This window comes from Manacus vitellinus, unplaced genomic scaffold (assembly GCF_001715985.3).
Source record: "Manacus vitellinus isolate BGI_N305 unplaced genomic scaffold, ASM171598v3 scaffold_4_pilon, whole genome shotgun sequence".
Taxonomy (NCBI): Eukaryota; Metazoa; Chordata; class Aves; order Passeriformes; family Pipridae; genus Manacus; species Manacus vitellinus.
The window spans coordinates 27143082-27161197 of record NW_021940604.1 but is presented as its reverse complement, the minus strand read 5'-3'; the positions used below and the strand labels follow the sequence as shown (position 1 = coordinate 27161197).

The following is an 18116-nucleotide window of genomic DNA, read 5'->3' as shown; positions in this document are numbered from 1 at the left end:
GCTGAACCTTACATATAAATTATTTAAGGGAGGGAAAACAGAGCCAAAGCATCCAGCTTTGTGATAAGAGCTGGATGAATACGCAATTATAAAACACAATAAATGAGAACCAGACATCCGATTACCACAAAGCTGGATAATTAGCATAGGGATAAGGAGAAGTAGCAGTAAATTGGGAAAAGGCCTGGATGTTGTTATCGAAGTCTAGAAACCTCCTTTCACTCAGAAGGTTTTATTGACTGCTTCTTCATTTTTTAATAATTTTACAAAAACAATCCACATGACACTGTACTAGGTTTTTTTCTATCTGTGAAAAAGTCTTGAAAGAAAAGTTTTGCTTTGACATTACAAACATTATCTGCTGCCTTGCTTATAAGACAGGTATTTTTAAGGACATAGACAGAGCCAGAGGAGGGACAGCAGTTTTTAATTTAGCTCTGCTCAGTGTCCCCAGCTCAGTGATAAATGACAGACAGGCCTAAAGCTGAATGTTTACTTGACATGTGAAGAGTTGGTCAGTCTTAATAGGACATGCTGGTAATGACTGTGATAGCTAATACTTCTACAGATTGGGGCTGGAGGGTCCTTCTGCAAGATTAACCCACGGCTACAAGCATGTTATTAATCAAAAGGCTAATATGTAATTTTTTAAAGTGACTTTGCACTGAACAGCTGTTTCATGGACTCTTGCCGGCTCAGTCTTGCAATCCTGTAATATTTTAACAGGCATGCTTTTGAATATGAAAAGTGACTTTTAAGCCAGTATAGACACAAGAAGGATCCCAGCAAAAGGATTCCATCAAAATGGCTGTCATCTGCTGCTGCCCACAAGGACCTTCGGCTCCTCGCCAAACAGGAGAAAAGAAGTAGTCCAAGCCATCCATCCACATGCAATAATACTTCTTATAAAAGACCTTATTAACATTAATGAGAGCAAGGTGGGTGAAAACCACAGAAGTAACTAAATTCATAGACCAGATTCTGTTCACAGTTCATTATAACATCTTTCAGAGAGTTGACATGGAAACCCTCAACCTCTCCGCCCTTCTCAGGTAGTGTGGCCATCAGCCCCAGGCAGGCCTGTCCCTCCACAGCAGGAACAGAACTATGCCTGGGGCTCACACATTCATTCTACCCTCTGTTGGGCTCTTTCTGCTATTTTGCTGCAGAGGGGGCCTTCCATATCCAGTCACATAAGGAAAACTCTCACCCAAGTCGTGCCTTGACCACCACAACCTCTTTTTCCCTTGACAAAGTGTATCTGGCTGCAGAGACGTCCTACCTGAGCACTCTGCCAAGACCCACTGCCCAGCTCTCCATACAATTCATCACACCCTACTGACCAACTCTTCATAGGCCTCTGGTCCCACCGTGACATCCGTCTCCAGCACTCACTCCTTCAGCCCTCAGACAGCCACATTTGTACATAGACACAGCCATCACCCTGCTCTCCCCCATGTTAGAAAACTCCCTTCCCACCCTACCCATGGGAAAGAGGACAACAGTCACTGATCCTCTGCTACAGCTTTTGCCTGCAAACCACCCTTTTCTTGCCATTCTTTTCTTTTGCCTACTTCTGCTCACTTGTATTCTTATCTCATAAGCTCTCAGGAGGCAGGGAACATGATTTTGTCCCACAGCTGCACAGCACCAGTCCCTTAACTGAGATTCCTAAACCCTGCATTAACACAGACAATGATTCATTCCACGAAGCAAAGCAAGTTACTGGACCAGGTGTACAAACACACATAGTGCTGACACATCCACTTGCAAAAGATGTCCAGAAAATTTATCATGTGTTCCCTATCCATTTGCTTTGCCAGTATTTCAAACACTTGTAGTGCACATGGACTTCTGTACCGCCCTTGCTGAAACTGAGCTGTGCCTGGGGGTGCAGATGGTATGCAAGCAAGAAGATAAATGACATCAAATTTTTCTTTCAGCTAGGAGAGTAAGCACTTTTGCTTATCTTTTCAATGCAACTTTTTTTTAATTAAAAATGAGGGTTCCAGGAATACACACTTTTATTCCAAGGTCAAGCCTTTTCTATTGAATACAACTCTGGTACTTCAGCTGAAGGTCTTCACAGTAAAAGCAAGGTTAATAGACTGCCTTTCTTTTACCAAGTTCTCATCATGCTGTATTATGAAATGCTACTAAATTGTCTGGCACTCCTTTTTTATTTAAAAAATTTAGATTTTTTTTTTGTTCAACACTGTACAACAATGAGACTCTAACCCTTAGACAAACAGCACAGTTTTCTTCTAAAATGGTCACTAGCTTTACATTTTAAAAGCCCAACTTCTCTTGTAGTGTTACAATCATACGAAATTAATGATCAAAAAACTGAATCTGCCACAATGTTATAAACTAAAGACATCTGCACAGTGAAAGAGCAACCTATTCCAGCACACGTTTTGATCCTCTGCACTCGGATGATTTGCGCTACACTTTACAAGGAAGTAGGTACATCGACAGGGAAGGAAAGACTTTGTAAATAAAAATGACAGAATGTCTAAAAAAAGTTTTTACCAGTGATTCAGTTTTCATCCCTTTGCAAGGTGTATAATTAACCACAGCCCCTAACAAGTATGCACATTAGAAAGAAACAGGATAACAGAAAAGAAAAAAACCGATAACAGAAATGTCTTTTTGCTGAAGTGTATTTCAGATTTGGAGACTCAATATATTCTGCTTTACTTTGCTAGTTAATTTTAAATATACAGAATGGTCTTACGTGATTCCAATGTACATACAGTAAAAATCACTTATGAAATAATACAATTTTTTTCAATGTGATCCTTTGTCAACTGCTAATACCCACAGATGAATGCAAATCTGAAAAATTATTCATCACACTGTTTGTTTTTCCATACAAGTCAACAACTATTACTTGTACTGTAAAATTATATATATTTTTATATATCTGTTATTAGATGTATAAAAATAGAAATAGATATATTAAAATAGAAATCAAGTTTCTAACTTTCATTTATTGGCAAATCTGGGCAGCTAAACTTACTAGCGAAATCTCATTCCTCTGCTTGACCTTCCCAACAACAAATTTAACTAAGAAATTTGAGAATATATATTCTTTCTTCCCATTCTATTGCTACACAAACCAATTTAATTAACTGCTCTACAAAAACTATGCAATCTTATGTCTTCACCGACATCTAATTTGGCTTTTGTAAAGGAAAATACACATAATATTCACTTTGAAGACTGCAAAACAATTTGTTTTCTCCAGCAAATGAGCAGACACACAGATTGCAATGTCTCAGCATGGTTCCTGTGTACTACATGTGCATTATGTCCATGTGAAGCTCACAAGTGTGCCACACGGACAATACTGCACCTGCCTTTCTGTGGAAATCATCATGGCCTGCTAACCTTTTCCACAAAACAAATTTCTGGGTGGTATACCCTGGAAAGCAATCTTGCTTTATTCTTCCATCTTGTGTCCAACATGACCTCTTAACCAAACAGACTCCTTTAAAAAAAAAAAAGGGGGGGGAGGGGGGGAAAGAAGCAGGCATTGCTGGGTACAACAAACCATAGGATCAGATGCGAAAATCACACAGCTGCAAGCATTCTTTTGGGAACCCAGCACTGGGATTTATCTCAATCGCTTAATGTAATTACAAAAGTCAGTCATGTAGTAGTAATGTAATTTGCACATTTTTACAGCTGAAGTGAAGTTGAATCTTTATGAGAGGCCGAGCGAAAAGCAGGGATCCTGCTGCCACACTATTCCACCACATTAGTACCAAATGACAAGCATTTTGCTTTTGTTTATTTTCCAAGATGCATTAATTAGGAAATCTATATAACCCTCCCTTACATGTTTAAACTGATCATTTTATCTTTAAATGAATCCTGCACTTTTGAGAACCCAAAAAAAACCCGAGCAACCTTCATCTGCTACTTATATCCATGTTCATACTGCATCTCTACAGAAATTTCTACACAATATTATTTGAATTTTAATGATGCACCCTGACAACCAGTTGTTACGACAAAAAGAAATTCAGGCATAAGACAAATTGTTGTTAAGGTGCCACATTCTAATATGAAAACTGTCTTCATTTTGACTGCTTTTTTAGGAAGAAATGGAAAAGCAATGGGAAAAAAAAGCACAAGACTGATTTTTAAATGAGAAATATGAATTGAATTGGTTATTGTCAGTTTTACACTGCTTGTTTCTCTCCAGTTATTTTTCATATTTTTTAAATTATTTTATGTTTGTAATGGCTGAATATACAAAATAAATTTTAAAAATCTATGCCAACTAATAATTTCAAGGATGACAGTTACACTGAAAATATCAATAGACATGAAATAAAATGTTAAACTAAATAAAAATTAAACAAAAAAAAAAGTAGAGTTAACTCTCACAGTTATTCGTTGTGTCCTTTGTGTTCTGGACAACAGCAAGAATTACATTTCAATTTCAGATTCTGTTTTTTAAAAATCATTAAAGGTAGTCTAATTTAAATAAAAGAAAAAACCTTACATAGATTTCTATGTAAGGGGAAGTAGCAAGTGTGTCATTTATCAAAATGAACCAAGAATGCCAACTCTGGTTGAGAGTTCCCTGTCACACATTTCTTTTACAAATAGACGACTGTTTTCCAGCCTCTTCCAGCAAGAAGCCTGGTCAAAGCAACAGAGTGTCCCAGGCAGAAGCTTTTTCCTCTTTTCCTTGCCACTTAAAAAAACCCAGCAAATCATCTTTAGGCCAATGGTCCCAGACCTTTTACAAATGCAATCCAAACTTCTCAGCACAGCCACAGTTTAGAGGGTTACAGACTTCCATTTTTAAAACATCACTGGAAGTCCACAGACACACTTTTTGCACGAATACATTACATTAACTGAAAGAAACATTGCAGCGTTTTCATTTGCAGGAAAGTTGCAACAACCACTTATTACACATGAATTTGAAACTGAAGAGAAACTGAAGTGAACAAAAGTAAAATCACATAGTGTATTTTCATATCTCCAAGAAAAAAAGATGCAAAAAGTAGCAATTTATCAATTTATTACAATTGAATAATTTAACATATAACTTGTGATTTGATCAAAATATAATATTTCTAAGTTGCCCTTAATTTTCTCCACTCAAAAAATACGTAACAACTCTTAAAACCAGTAGAATTTATGCACATGGAGCTAGAATACCTAGTCTAATTCAGTAAGGCAGTCCTTCTCCACTCTTACTTCTAACCAGTTGATTATCTCAGCTAAAAAATGCAACCAATTGTTTTAAAAGTTTACTCAAGCTGGTTTTTGAGTAGAAAATCTGAAATTCAATGCACTCTCTAAGTCACAAGCCAGAAATGCTGCCAAGCGTGTTACAGCAGAGATGAGTAATGTCAATGTTATCAAGAGCAGACAGCTGAGGGCCACATATACAAAGTTCTATCGACAATCACATATATTGAGAAGGTCTATTAGGCTCCTAATATAAGAAAATAATTTAATACTATCTTCTACTAATAGAAATAAGCACTTTATCAATTAAAACCAAATAGCAGAAATTAACATTACATACAACAACAGAGTACTAGAAAATCCACTCAAAAAAAAATTTAACTGTGTAGAATGAATTTAAATCAGAAAAATTGTAGCTTTGATACATCCATAATAGGGAAATTCAATTCCTTTATAGTAAATGTATAGTGTATGCTTCAACATATTTTTTGTGCATTACTTTATATTGCATTATATTTAAGGTAACAACTTCTCTATTATAAACCTTTTTCATTACAGACAAAATTTGGAAAAACTGTCCTATAGTGCCCAAAATATTTTTCAAATATAATTAAACTGTACAAAAAAGTGACATCATGTTTTGACAGGCATTACTTGCCCAAGTAGTTGTGCAATTACAAATTACATTATAGTCATATTATACATAACTTTTTAGTTGTATTTTTAACATGACTCAAAATCTGAAATGTTCAGTCAGTACATTACAGATGTCTCCAGATAAAGCTTTTTGTGCAAACTTACTTGGTTCAGCCCTGGCACCATGTTTTTGAAGAAAGTCAACTATCTGAGCCAGAACCTTTTTGTTGCAATGTGTTGACAGCTCTTCATCACATTCATAACACCTAAACAAAAGAAGAAACAAACCGGAATTCAGAGTATCTGCATGCACCTCCCAGCTCTAACAAGCCTCTCAAGCAACCTTACAAAAATTACTTAAGATGTAGGTTTCAATTTTTCACACTAAAAAGAGAGATGGAATTGAATTCCCTCATCTTGTATATGCTCATCTACGGATCAGTCCCAATTCACTTAGAGATTTAAATATTATCAGACAATTCAAAGGACAAATTAATTTTCTCTCCAGAAAGCCTCCCTTTCCTCTATAGAAAGTATTAAATTTATCTGTCAGAATCATTCTTTATCATGAGAAGACACTCCTTTAAGTTGTCTGTATCCTTACACACAAGCTTACACAAACCCCTGCATACCCATTCTCACCATATGACCCACGTGCTGAGGTTGATAACAATGCAATGAGGTTCTGCGCGTGCTGTTTGGAAGTGTTTCAGAGAATGCTGGCCTTCCGAATTCTTACTACATCCCTAAAAATGGAAACATCAACACAGTAAGGGGGGGAAAAGGGAAGAAGGAAAACACTATATTATTAGTAAATAAATGACAAAAACTTCACTTTTCAAAATTAGACAAGAAGCTATTCTGCCCTACCCATTTAGCATTCCCAAGGATTGAAAGGATTTAACATCTATTATAATCCAGTGTTATAAAGATACCAATTAACTTTTTTTACTAATAAAGGAAAATCAATGACAACACAAAACCAAAACCTCATCTCTTCTACTTGGAAAAATCAGATAAAAGCATAGAGATTCATTAAGGTTTCTTTTAACTGAATGGAAATAATTCCTAGCTTTTGGAAAAGTATTAAATAAGTATCAATAGAAAATGATGCCATTCACAAAAGTAAGAATGCTCTAAAAGTTGTGAAAGAAACAATTATGTAGCATATTTGGCCCACAGAATATCAAGGAAAGGACAGCATAGGTAACCCTCACTGCTCAAGAATGCCAAATACATTCCAGACAGCAAATGAAAAAGGGAGATAAAGTGTTTTGCACTAAAAAGCTACTCAGAACACACCATTTATATACAGCAATTTTGAGAGAAAGCATTTGCAATTTTTCAAGTATCTACAGAGTGGGTCTTCCAAGACTGGTCTCTGAATGAGACATGAGTTTTGGAAGCTTTTAACAGCATGAACATGAAGAATCACACAGAATTAACTCTTTTTAAAAACCCTCCTTAACTAGAAATTTTCAAATAAGATACAGGAGTCCTCCTCAGATCTAGTTAACTAACTTCTGAAGCCTGTGAATAGCATGTTTCTTTGCAAAATTAAATCTGTTCAGATTATACTGGGAGGAGCTGGCTTCTGTCCTTACTATAGCAAAACCTACTGAAAGTCTTAAGAAAATTGTGAAATGCTTTGTTCAGGCAACTATTGGCTGAACCGAACCTGACATTACCCATAAACTGAATTTTTCTGTATCAGGCTTTACTTCAGTCACAGGAAAGAAACCTGTGCAAGCCCCTGGGGTCAGGACCTGCTGTTTTAAACTCTGAGGCCAAGATTTGACATTATAATTGATCCAATCTAATGACTAGCTGCCATGGAAGCAGCATTCTCACTCTGGCACTGTCCTTTCTCCCTGGTTTCAATCAAATCTAGCAATTGAGCATCCACAGTACAAGCTGATTCAGCAATATACACATTTGGTTTTTCTTTCATTTGTATTCGTGGGAACTTCTCCCAGATGAGCCATCTGAATGGATGCATTTTGCAGCCACACAGTTCCTGGTGCCAATTCTCTGTAAATGGCAAGAGCATGCAGATGAAGAACAGAGAAAAGGCAGGACTGTCACTTACTAATCATGATGACAAATCACACCGTAACACACAAAGCTAACCCAAAACTGCCAAAAAATGAAACAAGAACATAAGGTCACATCCCACTTCCCCGAAGAAGCTGAAGCATGGACTCTCACAACTAAACACTTATGTCACACTGTTTCACTGAAGGTAATGGGAAGACAAACAGACAAGGGCTCACACCAGTCATATCCTTTAGAAAATCCACCTCCATTTAGCGCATGTGCTCACCTGAGAGCCACACTTGAGACACAGCCATATGTCTGAAGGTGCTGTGGGCTCACCATCACTCATCCGCCTCTCCTTCAGACATTCTGCACATATGGACCAGACACTCTGAGCCACTGCTCTCTTCACATGATGCACATCCACTGCTTGGCTCACGTGCTGGCAGGTTAAGCCTAGAGAAAACAACAGATACTCACCTTATCCATTAAAAATAATAGCTATGAAAGGGAGCATGTGTATATTACAAGAGCATAATCTCTGACGAATTCAACATTAGGAAAAAAAATAGCAAAGAACTAGCATAGGAAAGATCAGCCAGCTGCTCCTCATATACTGAATTTTATGAAGGACCTATTTCAGTCTTTCTGTAATGAAAATTCTTTTCAAGCCAAGAAACGCCACCTCTTAAAACCAGAAAACTACTTTGTACAAAAGTACAAGCACTACTTCTGTACAAAACTAATTTCCCCGGGTTTTGACAGTAAAACACTATATAAATCTATTTTTGTACACAATAACGCAGGCAGTTGACCTTCTTTTCAACCCATAAAGAAAGATTTGGAAATACCCATGCATCTCTAGTACGACTGCTCATTCTGAACACAAATATCAACCATTCTTCTCTCTCGTATTTTTTGCACAAATTCCACTATAATATCACAGCATAAGGTAGGTTTGCAGTAACCTCTGAAGGCTATCTTGTCCAAACCCTCATTCAAAGCAGAGACAAATACTAATTAGATCTATTTGTTCATGGCTTTGTTCAGCTGAGTGTTGAATATCTTCAAGGACAGAGGTTTTACCAACTCACTAGAAAATCTGTTTTCTGTCTCGCCACCCTCAGAGTGAAAATAAAATAAATTTCCTCACACCTAGTCAAATTTTCCATAGCCTAACTTTTGTCTGTTGCCTTTAGTCTTCTCATTGTGGACCTCCCAGAAGAATCTAGTTCTGCCTTCTCTGTAACTACCATCAGGCAGTCAAAGAAAGAAATTATACTTTCACTCCATTGGCTAAACAAAGACATTCCTTTTAGCCTCTCTTCCCACATCATGTTCTCAATTTCCTTAACAATGTGGAGGGGGGTGATCCACTGGCCTCATTCTGACAAGTAAGTGTCTTTCTTGTAACAGGAAGCCCACAGCTGGACACAGTACTCCAGGTGAAGTCTCACCCATGCTGAAAAGATGGAAAGAATCATGTACCTTGCCTGCCCTGTACTCTAATTAATATAGTCCTGCATACAGTCAGCATGAACAGCACAGCTTGGTTTTATTCAGCATCAGCATTCAGCAAAGGACCCCCAGGACCTTATTGGCAAAGCTGCTTTCGAGCCATTAATTCCCACCCTGTAACTGCATGTGGTTATGCCCAGGTGCCAAACTCTCCACTTGCCTTTGTTGAACTCTAACAAGTTTCTGCCAGCCCATTTCTCCAGCCAGTCTAAGTCACTCTGAATGGCAGACCTGCCCTCCTGCATATCAACTGCTATGAAGGATGCAAAGTGTAACCTTATAATAGCATTATGCAGCTCTCTCAGCACCTTGAGGTGCATCCCATCTGATCCCATGGACTTGTGGACATCCACTTTGTTTAACGGTTCTCCATCTTCTTCTCTAGACAACGTTGAGTCTGGCATTGGGCTCAGGGGTCAGAGAGGATCAAGTGAAGAACTCACATGTGAAGACAGAGGCAAAGTAAAAATTGATTTCCTCAGCCTTTTCCCATGTCCTGTGTCCCTAGGTCCTCTGAACCCTCATGCAGCAGGTTTGCACTCACCTTAGCTATCATTTTACTGTCATGGTATCCATACAGGCCCATCTTACTCTTCATACCTCTCATCAGGTCCAACTCTAACTGAGGTTGGTCTACCTAATTCCTAATCCTGCACACTCTGATCCTCTGCAAGGACAGCCCAAACATGTCATCACCCTCTCTGCCCTTCTTTTTTTTCCTCTGAGTTTATCTGGAAGCTCCCCACTCAGCCAAGCAGCCTCCTGCCACATGTGCATGACCTTACAGGGCGAGGAAAGGACTGTTCTGCTTTGAAGAGGTTGTCATCGAAGATCAACCAACTCTCCAGCCCTTCAGGGTAGGCATGTAGCACAAGAAATGATCATGTCATAAACAACTGAGTGGGGATATTTTGTTACACATTCAAACAAGAAAAGTATTTCACGGTACTTTTTTTTTGTGGTTTTCATCAGTCAATATGGAATTTATTAGCCCTAACCTCAGGGACAAAAATCACCTAATGTACTTACCTGAAATATCATCTGAAGAGTCCTCATCCTGTGGCCTGTTAGGCCTTTTGCTTCTCTTCGGCTTCTCGGAGTTCGTTCTTGATGGATCTTTCACCCGCATCTGTTACTTCCTAGGAAAGAGAGACAGATGTTGCTTTATTGTTATTGCTATGTAAATGCTTCACCAAATGTAATGAGTTTGAACTCTAAAAGCACAAGATCAAATCACACATTCAAACCTCACTAACACAGTTCTAGGCTTGGACTAATGTCAGTTACTGTGTAACAAGGACTATGAATGTGTCAGGAATGAACTAGTAGGAATGTCGAAAGATCACTTACACTACAGGACATCATGAATTGTATCTGTGGCAATAGAGGATACACACACACACACTTCTAGACAGTGCTGTTAAATATCTGAGATACCAAGATTTCCTTTATTTTTGTTTTTGTAAAGCAAATTATTACAGAGCTCCAACCACACCTTACCAGAAAAGCATCATCAAAATAAAAGCTTCTCTTCCTTAAAATATATACCTTAGGAAAGGTTACAATCATCCCTTACCCTTGGCAAATTCCCTAAAAGTTTTTGAACAATTTCAAACACTCTAAGTAAATACAAAAAGTCTTCCAAATCTGATTAAAGTGTCCTATCCTATGAGGGATGAAAAACTGGAATGCAAGCTGACCCCTCTATTAAACATCAGAGAGTCCGTAAGGATGAGGTTTCTCATAGGAAATTTGGGTCATTAATCAAGGAGCCCTATAAGGAAGAGAATTAAAGCATAGATATTTGCCATTAAACATAAAAAAATACACAGAGATTTCAGCACACCAGTCATTTCATCAAAATCCAAATGTGAATTCACTGAAGGAGTGTAGCTGTGCATCACACAAACAGCTGCTGGAGCTTAGTTTACAGTTTGTCTTTTAACAGTGTGCTTCATAAAAACAAATTTTTGTTTCATATGTGAAGCATATGAATGTAAGATAGTCAAATATTCATACACTGCAAACTGTGAGCCATTCTGTTTAGAAAAAAAATGATGTCTTGTTGTGTACCACAGACAGGTTAGTAATGTCACCTGAGTCACCACTACCAAACATTTTCAACTGTGCTACTGCATTTATGTGTAGGAAAACTCTAAAATGCCCTACATTTGGGAATAGCAAAAGATATATTATTACTACATATCAGTTAGTTAAGTTTGCCAAAGTTTAGAAAGTTAGCCTACTTAAGTTTTTTTAATCTTCTCTGTATATGCATTTAAACCTTTGTATTACTCTAAGAGACATAGTGTATTGAACTCAATATTCCCTCTCCTTTCTTATCCACTAAGCCAATCAGCAGAACAGTCATCAATACTGATAGTAGAGCGCCACCACCAGCAGTATCTGAACAGCCTGCACTGAAGCAAAGCAGGCAATCCGTATGTCAGAGGTCCTGTTCCAGGTTCCTATGCAACTGGACAGACATCTCTGCACCTGCTGCCCATACTATTAGTGCTGGAGGTTTTCTGCATGAAGGGTTACATATAGGTTACAGATTTGCATTGGACAAGTCAAATTTTTGTAGAGTACAAAAGAAGCCTTTACTCTCTGCTTCTTTGCATCAACGGCTTCATGGCTCCTCAACCTTTCAAAATACAATGCATTTTTTGCAGAATGCTACATTTACATGGAAATTAATTTATACTATATTAAATATGATGTTTTTAAATTACAGCTTTAAAATTTTCCTATACTTACAGTTATAAAGCTTCAAATGCTTAGACATGCAAGTGAACAAGGCTACTGAATTCAGCTTTGCTGCTTTCACAGGTTCACAATTCCTGCTCATACAGTAACAAAGATCTAAATCTTCCAGCCCTTGACTATTTATGTTGAACAAATGTTAGCACACCTAACGTCCATCAACAGCCATGCATAAGGCATCCCTAGAACACAAAAAGATTCCAACAACTTCAGCTGTGTATTTCTGCCTTGGCACCTCATCGTACATATCCAAGCTTCATGTGAAACTACCCATCACCACTTGTCGCACTGCCGCTTAACTGAGCACAACATTCATCGAGACATATATCAAACAGTAAGGCCAACACAGTTGCTGTTAGAAACCCTAATATTTTGCACTAAATTATGTAAAGAGTCAATAGGAAAGGTAGCAAAAATGTCCTCCCTAAAGGAACATAGTTGTGTTTAGGTTATTCGACACTGACATAAACAACCTACGAGTTCATTTCAGCATAACAATTTTGATCTCTTTGGACAGATTATGTAAGACTGTCCAAACCACAGACTTCACCCCAATGAAAGACATGTTCATATCACTACATTTTCAGAGCTCAGATAAATAATTACAGGCCCAACCAGCTGAAATACAAGCAAGTTTTTACCACCTGTGAAGCCTGTGGCAAGCAGAGCAGGTGACACAATCCAGACTGAGGCACACACGGCCCACTGCTGAACCCACACTCTAGGGACCTTCAGGACACGTGGAAAAGAGAGTGTCAGTTGATACCACAATGACTGAAAACACGGCATTTCAAGCCCGGCATAATCAACACGGCACTAGAAATGAACACTGGCATAAGAAGCTGGCATTCACACTGCGGGTTTGGGAACCCACGGCACAGCCCAGACACTTTTCAGTCTCCTTTCACTAAGAGCAGGCAGAGCTAAAGACAACATGGACCATTAGATTAATTACTTTTCATGAACACACATATAGAGGGGCATCCATCAGACAATGTTTACTGACCTGTGAGCTCTTGGAAAAGCCAGAGCATATCAAGGACTTAGACAGACAGGGTTTGTGCCTGACTGAAAAGCATGTAAGTGTGCTGGAAGGGTAAGAGCAATGAGCTACTCCATATGATCTATGATGGAAGTAGCACGGTATATATGCAATACTATCTGCCCTTTTCCAGTACATTTAGGGACAGAAAACATCACAGATCTTTCTTAAGAATTTTAACATGATCAACATTTCATAATCAAAAAATTTTTGCATACATAAAATCAAGTCACGGTGCACAAGATATTTGACTAATGAATCTGACAACTAAAATGACATCAATTTTTGTGGTAGAAAAAGCTGAGTTCAGAGGGTATGCTAGCTCCATCCAGATCTCTATTTGGCACACAGTAAAAATCTTAAGTAGAAATTATTCAGTTCCATGGGGAAAAGGTGAAAAATAGAAAAAGTCACATTAGAAAAAGCTAAATCTCTTCCTTTTTAAAATCATTCAATACAAAACCAAGAACTAGTCCTTGATAAACATGTTAAGATTCTTTGAGCTCAGCATACAAAAGTTTGAAGTGTAATCATCATCACTAGCTATCCTCTGTTATTAACTTTTTACTTCTTAAAAGACTCCTACTAATGTCAGTCAGCCTACAGAAAGCTGATTAAGATCAAAACCTCCTCACTACAACTGCTCATTTCCACCATTCTAGAAAGGACAAACCATTTCAAAAGCAGTAGACTGATCTGCCCTATCTAATTTTAAAAGTTTCAAATTTGACTAAGTGCCAAAAATCAATGTGCTGAATTTGTTAAATTAAATCTAAGGTATGCCTAGACTATTTTAAATGTAAGGTATGCCTGAAAAAGTCTATATTTAACAGCATTAATATTCCTACACTTAGAAATAGACTCTCTTTACAAAGTATACATTTAGATACTTACAAGAGCTGAATGTACTTCCTAAAATAACTATTTTTTTAAAAAAATTACATTTTACTGTAACTCAGTAGAGCTAGGACCAATAAAAGGCTAGTATGAACTAAAAATCACTTTTCTTTGGGAAACAAAACCAAACCAAACAAAAACCAACCAACCAATCAAATCATTCCTCTTCACAACATCTTTTCCCATCTTACCATCTTGCCCTTCTTACTTGGAAGCTGAGTCCCTCCTAGAATGCCTACATAGTTCACTTACTAAATTTTGAAATGTATCACCTTAATGAGTTTTCACATGCTGTACTTTCACCATGATGCTTAGAAGAAACATGAACCAGACCACCCCTGTTAGAGAAATAACATGCTCTACTGGCTAATACTATATCACTGCTTCTATCTGCCAAGATCCACTTTTTCCCTCCTCTTATAATTAGGGAGCCAGCTCTTTCAAGTGAGTGCCACATTTTTGTTCTTATCTGTGTAACACCTATTCCAATACTTTTCCTGATTCTGGATTAACTAGGAGGATTACAGTTGCATTGCTAGAATGCAAACAAGATAAAAACGACAAAAAACACACCAGTTTATTTAAGCATACTTAACCTGTGAAATACAGCCAAGTGAGTCTACAGATAGTCTCCAGATACTATTTTGGATATGGGTAATACTCTCCCAGTAGGACTGTCCATTAACCGTGAAACCAATATTGTTAATTATTTCATTAGTGAGTACCTGAATTCAAGGAAGATGGGGCAAATACATTTACCTCAATCCTTCACTTCATCTGAGGTATTCTGAATTCCAGCTGTCTCACCACTTGTAGTCAAAGTTTCAAGTTTAAATTATACCATTTTTTGTTGCTAATGCAAAGAAAAACCTGTGTCACACTGAAAGGACATAGCACTCACTGAATACAAGGAAAAATTAGCACTTCCAGCTCAACAGCAGCCTTACTCCAAGGCAAGGGGTGAGGAACAGCACAGGTGTGCAGATTAAGTCCAAAGACGCTCCACAGCACATCTGAGACAGGTCTTTATGATCTTCCACGTAACTGTGACAGCACAGAAAGAAGAGCCTTGTATGGGTCAGTAATGCCAGACCCCCCCACTACTACATGTAGAACTGCTACATGTTTTGATGTAAGTTGCAAGTTGATATATTTTGGACATCTGTTCCAAGCATTACCTATGGCATTTTGGATTGCTCACCACTAGACCAAATGTCACCCAATCAAAGCAGGAACCACATCCATCACAGTTAGCAACTGGACAGTGTCACCCATCAGTGGGCCAGGAGGCTCATCACTCTGACAGCCACCAAAACCTTTGCAGCAAACAAGCCCCCACTGCCTGCTAGAGCAGTAAAAGGACCAGAATTGCTGACTGGTAGTGGCAGCAAAGCTTCTCCCCCTGGAAAATGTCATCTGAAATTCTGAAAGCGTCATCTCCAAGATTTCCTAGCCCAAAGGCACATCACACATCTTACACCGTCACTGGAGCTCAAATGCCAATCCTGACATTATAGTACATTCCTAAAAGGGTGAGACACTGATGTACTTTCTCAGCAAGGAGTGAGACGGAGCCTTTGGACTACTAGATACAACTTCCTGAGTTGTATCTATCCCATAGCATTTCTCACTTTCATTAATCTATTTTATCCAGCTGCCCATGGTAAACATGGGTTGTCAACATTTATGTTTGTATCCTGCACAATCCCCCTCAGATTTCCTATTGAAACCCACTTGCCACAAAAAAATTACTTCTAAGGATGAACAGAAACCAAATATGTCCAGAAAAAAGAATGAGAAGACTCTGTAACTGGATTGATAACTAGAGTATATTAAAGGAATGAATGGGTAAAAAGAGTAGCATTTTGATAACATACTTTTGCTAGTATCTTATAGCAAAGGTCTTGAGGAAAATTTCAGCGATATGTATATCAATATCCAGCTCCATAGAGCAAATTGCAACTTTTGTTTATGTTTTCTATCCCACATTAAATGCATTTTTTTTAAAAAATATGAACACACCAAGAGGGAAAAACACCTGAGTAGATGTGTTGATGGTCCAACGTGGATTTTCCAAGAAAATTCACGCTTTAAAAAGCAAAACACAGTATCAGAAGAAGAGCCAGAGCTTATAACTAATAATGCTGGTTTGCAAGTGAAAACTTTTATGTGAAAAGGCAGTCAGATGACAGAGCTGACAGACTGTACACTCCTGTGATATGAACACAGATGTAACAGTGCCATCACCACAGAAAGTTCGAGAGTATGACAACTGAAACAGCTGGAGAGTAACCAGTGAACTCACAGTACCTTCACGGGATAAGCATGTGGCCAAAAACTGGGGAAAAGCTGGTCAGAGAACATGAAGGACAAAATGAGCAAAGGATGAACTTCAGAGAAATGCTAATTCTGTGAATTCAGAAAAATAAAAAAGGAGCCGTGGTTGCAGCATGTGTGTGAGACAGAAGGCTGAAACCCACACAAGACCATACGTTAAGCTAAGACTCCCGCTGTACCTCTGCCTAAACAGCTGAGTTGGAGCAGATAAATGAAGATAATGGCTGTGCATAACTTCCCATATACTCTGGAAGAGTGTTGAGAGATCAGTTAAGTAATGAGGGTAGAATACATAAAACCATAAATTTGAAAACTAGTTTGAGCTCTTTGAAAGCCTAAGTCTTGCCACCAAAACCAAAAAATTTCATTCCATTTTCTTCCTCCACACAAACTGCCCCAGTTTGCTTTGATGACATGTCTGAAGTGGAACAACTTGTCCTCAATCTATAATTGATGCTCAAAACAGAACCCCTGAAACGCTAGTGGCAGTTCTGTGAATCTCTCAGAAATGAAACTACAGAGCACCAGTTCTTCAATATTTCATGAACAAATCTGACAAAATATTTACAAATGTAGTAAACACCAAAACAATTTCACAAAGGCATATTCTGCTTCAATCTGGCACATGTTCGTGTCACTACTATGTTCCCACTTAAAAGTTAGAAAATGAGAGCAGAAAGTATACTTTAAATACAAATAAATACAAATCCTTTAACTACGGCTCTGCTCTATATGCTCATATGAGAGGACTATTTCATGGAATCGGGAAATACTTGTAAAGATGAGATGCAACTAGAATATAGTGCTACACCTGCAGCTACTGTCATCTGCTTCGATGTTCTTGACGTCTTCATTCTACTGCTCCCTTGTTTTAATACACCGTCACATATATCCTGTTTAATAGGGCGAGTAGCAACATATCTATAGCAAGGGCAGAATGAAGTCCTAAAGGACATCATAGCAAAAGAAAAAAAAAAAAAAAAAGGCCAGGAATCAGAGAATCCCATACATCAAATCAAATACAACGTGCAGAGCTGCAGCTATGGGTCTAAAATACCACGTCTCTCTCCGATTAATCGCGAGGGCCGCCCCCGGGCTGTCATTTGACCACCGGACACGGGCCAGTCCGTGCTCGCTGGGCACCGACCCCGAGGCCGCGGCAGCTCCGGGCCGACACAGCGGGGCCGCAGCAGCCGCGCTGCCGCACGACACGGAGCCGAGGGCACCATCGTACCCCCGGGCCCAGCGCCAATGTGACCGGAGCGTAGCCAGCGCCTGCCACAAGGCGCCTGCTCGCCGCCTCTCCTCAATGTTAATACACAAGGAACACGCGCTGCGGGTCCGGACCATATCCCGGCAAGGGTAACCCGCTTCACAGCGGCGACAGCGGCGGTCGCCGCCAGCAGCCTTCGTCGCCGGCGACCCAACAAGAGCGGCGCTCGGCCCCAGCCCGGCGCCCTGCGGAGAAGCGCGGGCAGCGCAGCCCCGGGGTACCCCAGCAGCGACGGGGGCGGCTCGCCTCGGCCCGGGCCACGGCGGGCAGAGCCCCCTCCGCCCGCTCCCTAGCTCCGGCGCCCCCGGGACGCGGCTCCGCAGGCCGCGGGCCTTGCCGCCGCCAATGGCGGGGCGATTGGCCCGGCCCGGCCCGGCCGGAACCCGGCGCTCC

General features: G+C 39.3%; 1 protein-coding gene across 3 annotated transcripts in view; it reads right to left on the bottom strand.

The window, feature by feature from the left end:
* Positions 1-18116, bottom strand: part of USP45 (ubiquitin specific peptidase 45) — a 52011-nt gene that overhangs the window by 33734 nt on the left and 161 nt on the right. For 2 of the 3 annotated variants that reach the window (XM_018077972.3, XM_025895733.1), the window contains exons 2-5: positions 10438-10547; positions 8177-8346; positions 6496-6599; positions 6019-6119 (exon numbers count right to left, since the gene is read on the bottom strand). In XM_018077972.3, coding sequence (XP_017933461.3) covers positions 6019-6119; positions 6496-6599; positions 8177-8346; positions 10438-10537 — 475 coding nt within the window. In that variant the 5' untranslated portion in view covers positions 10538-10547. Of the gene's footprint in view, positions 1-6018; positions 6120-6495; positions 6600-8176; positions 8347-10437; positions 10548-12818; positions 12904-15014; positions 15158-17261; positions 17402-18116 lie in introns of those variants that run through there. The other variant, XM_025895731.2, reaches the window with a different exon arrangement.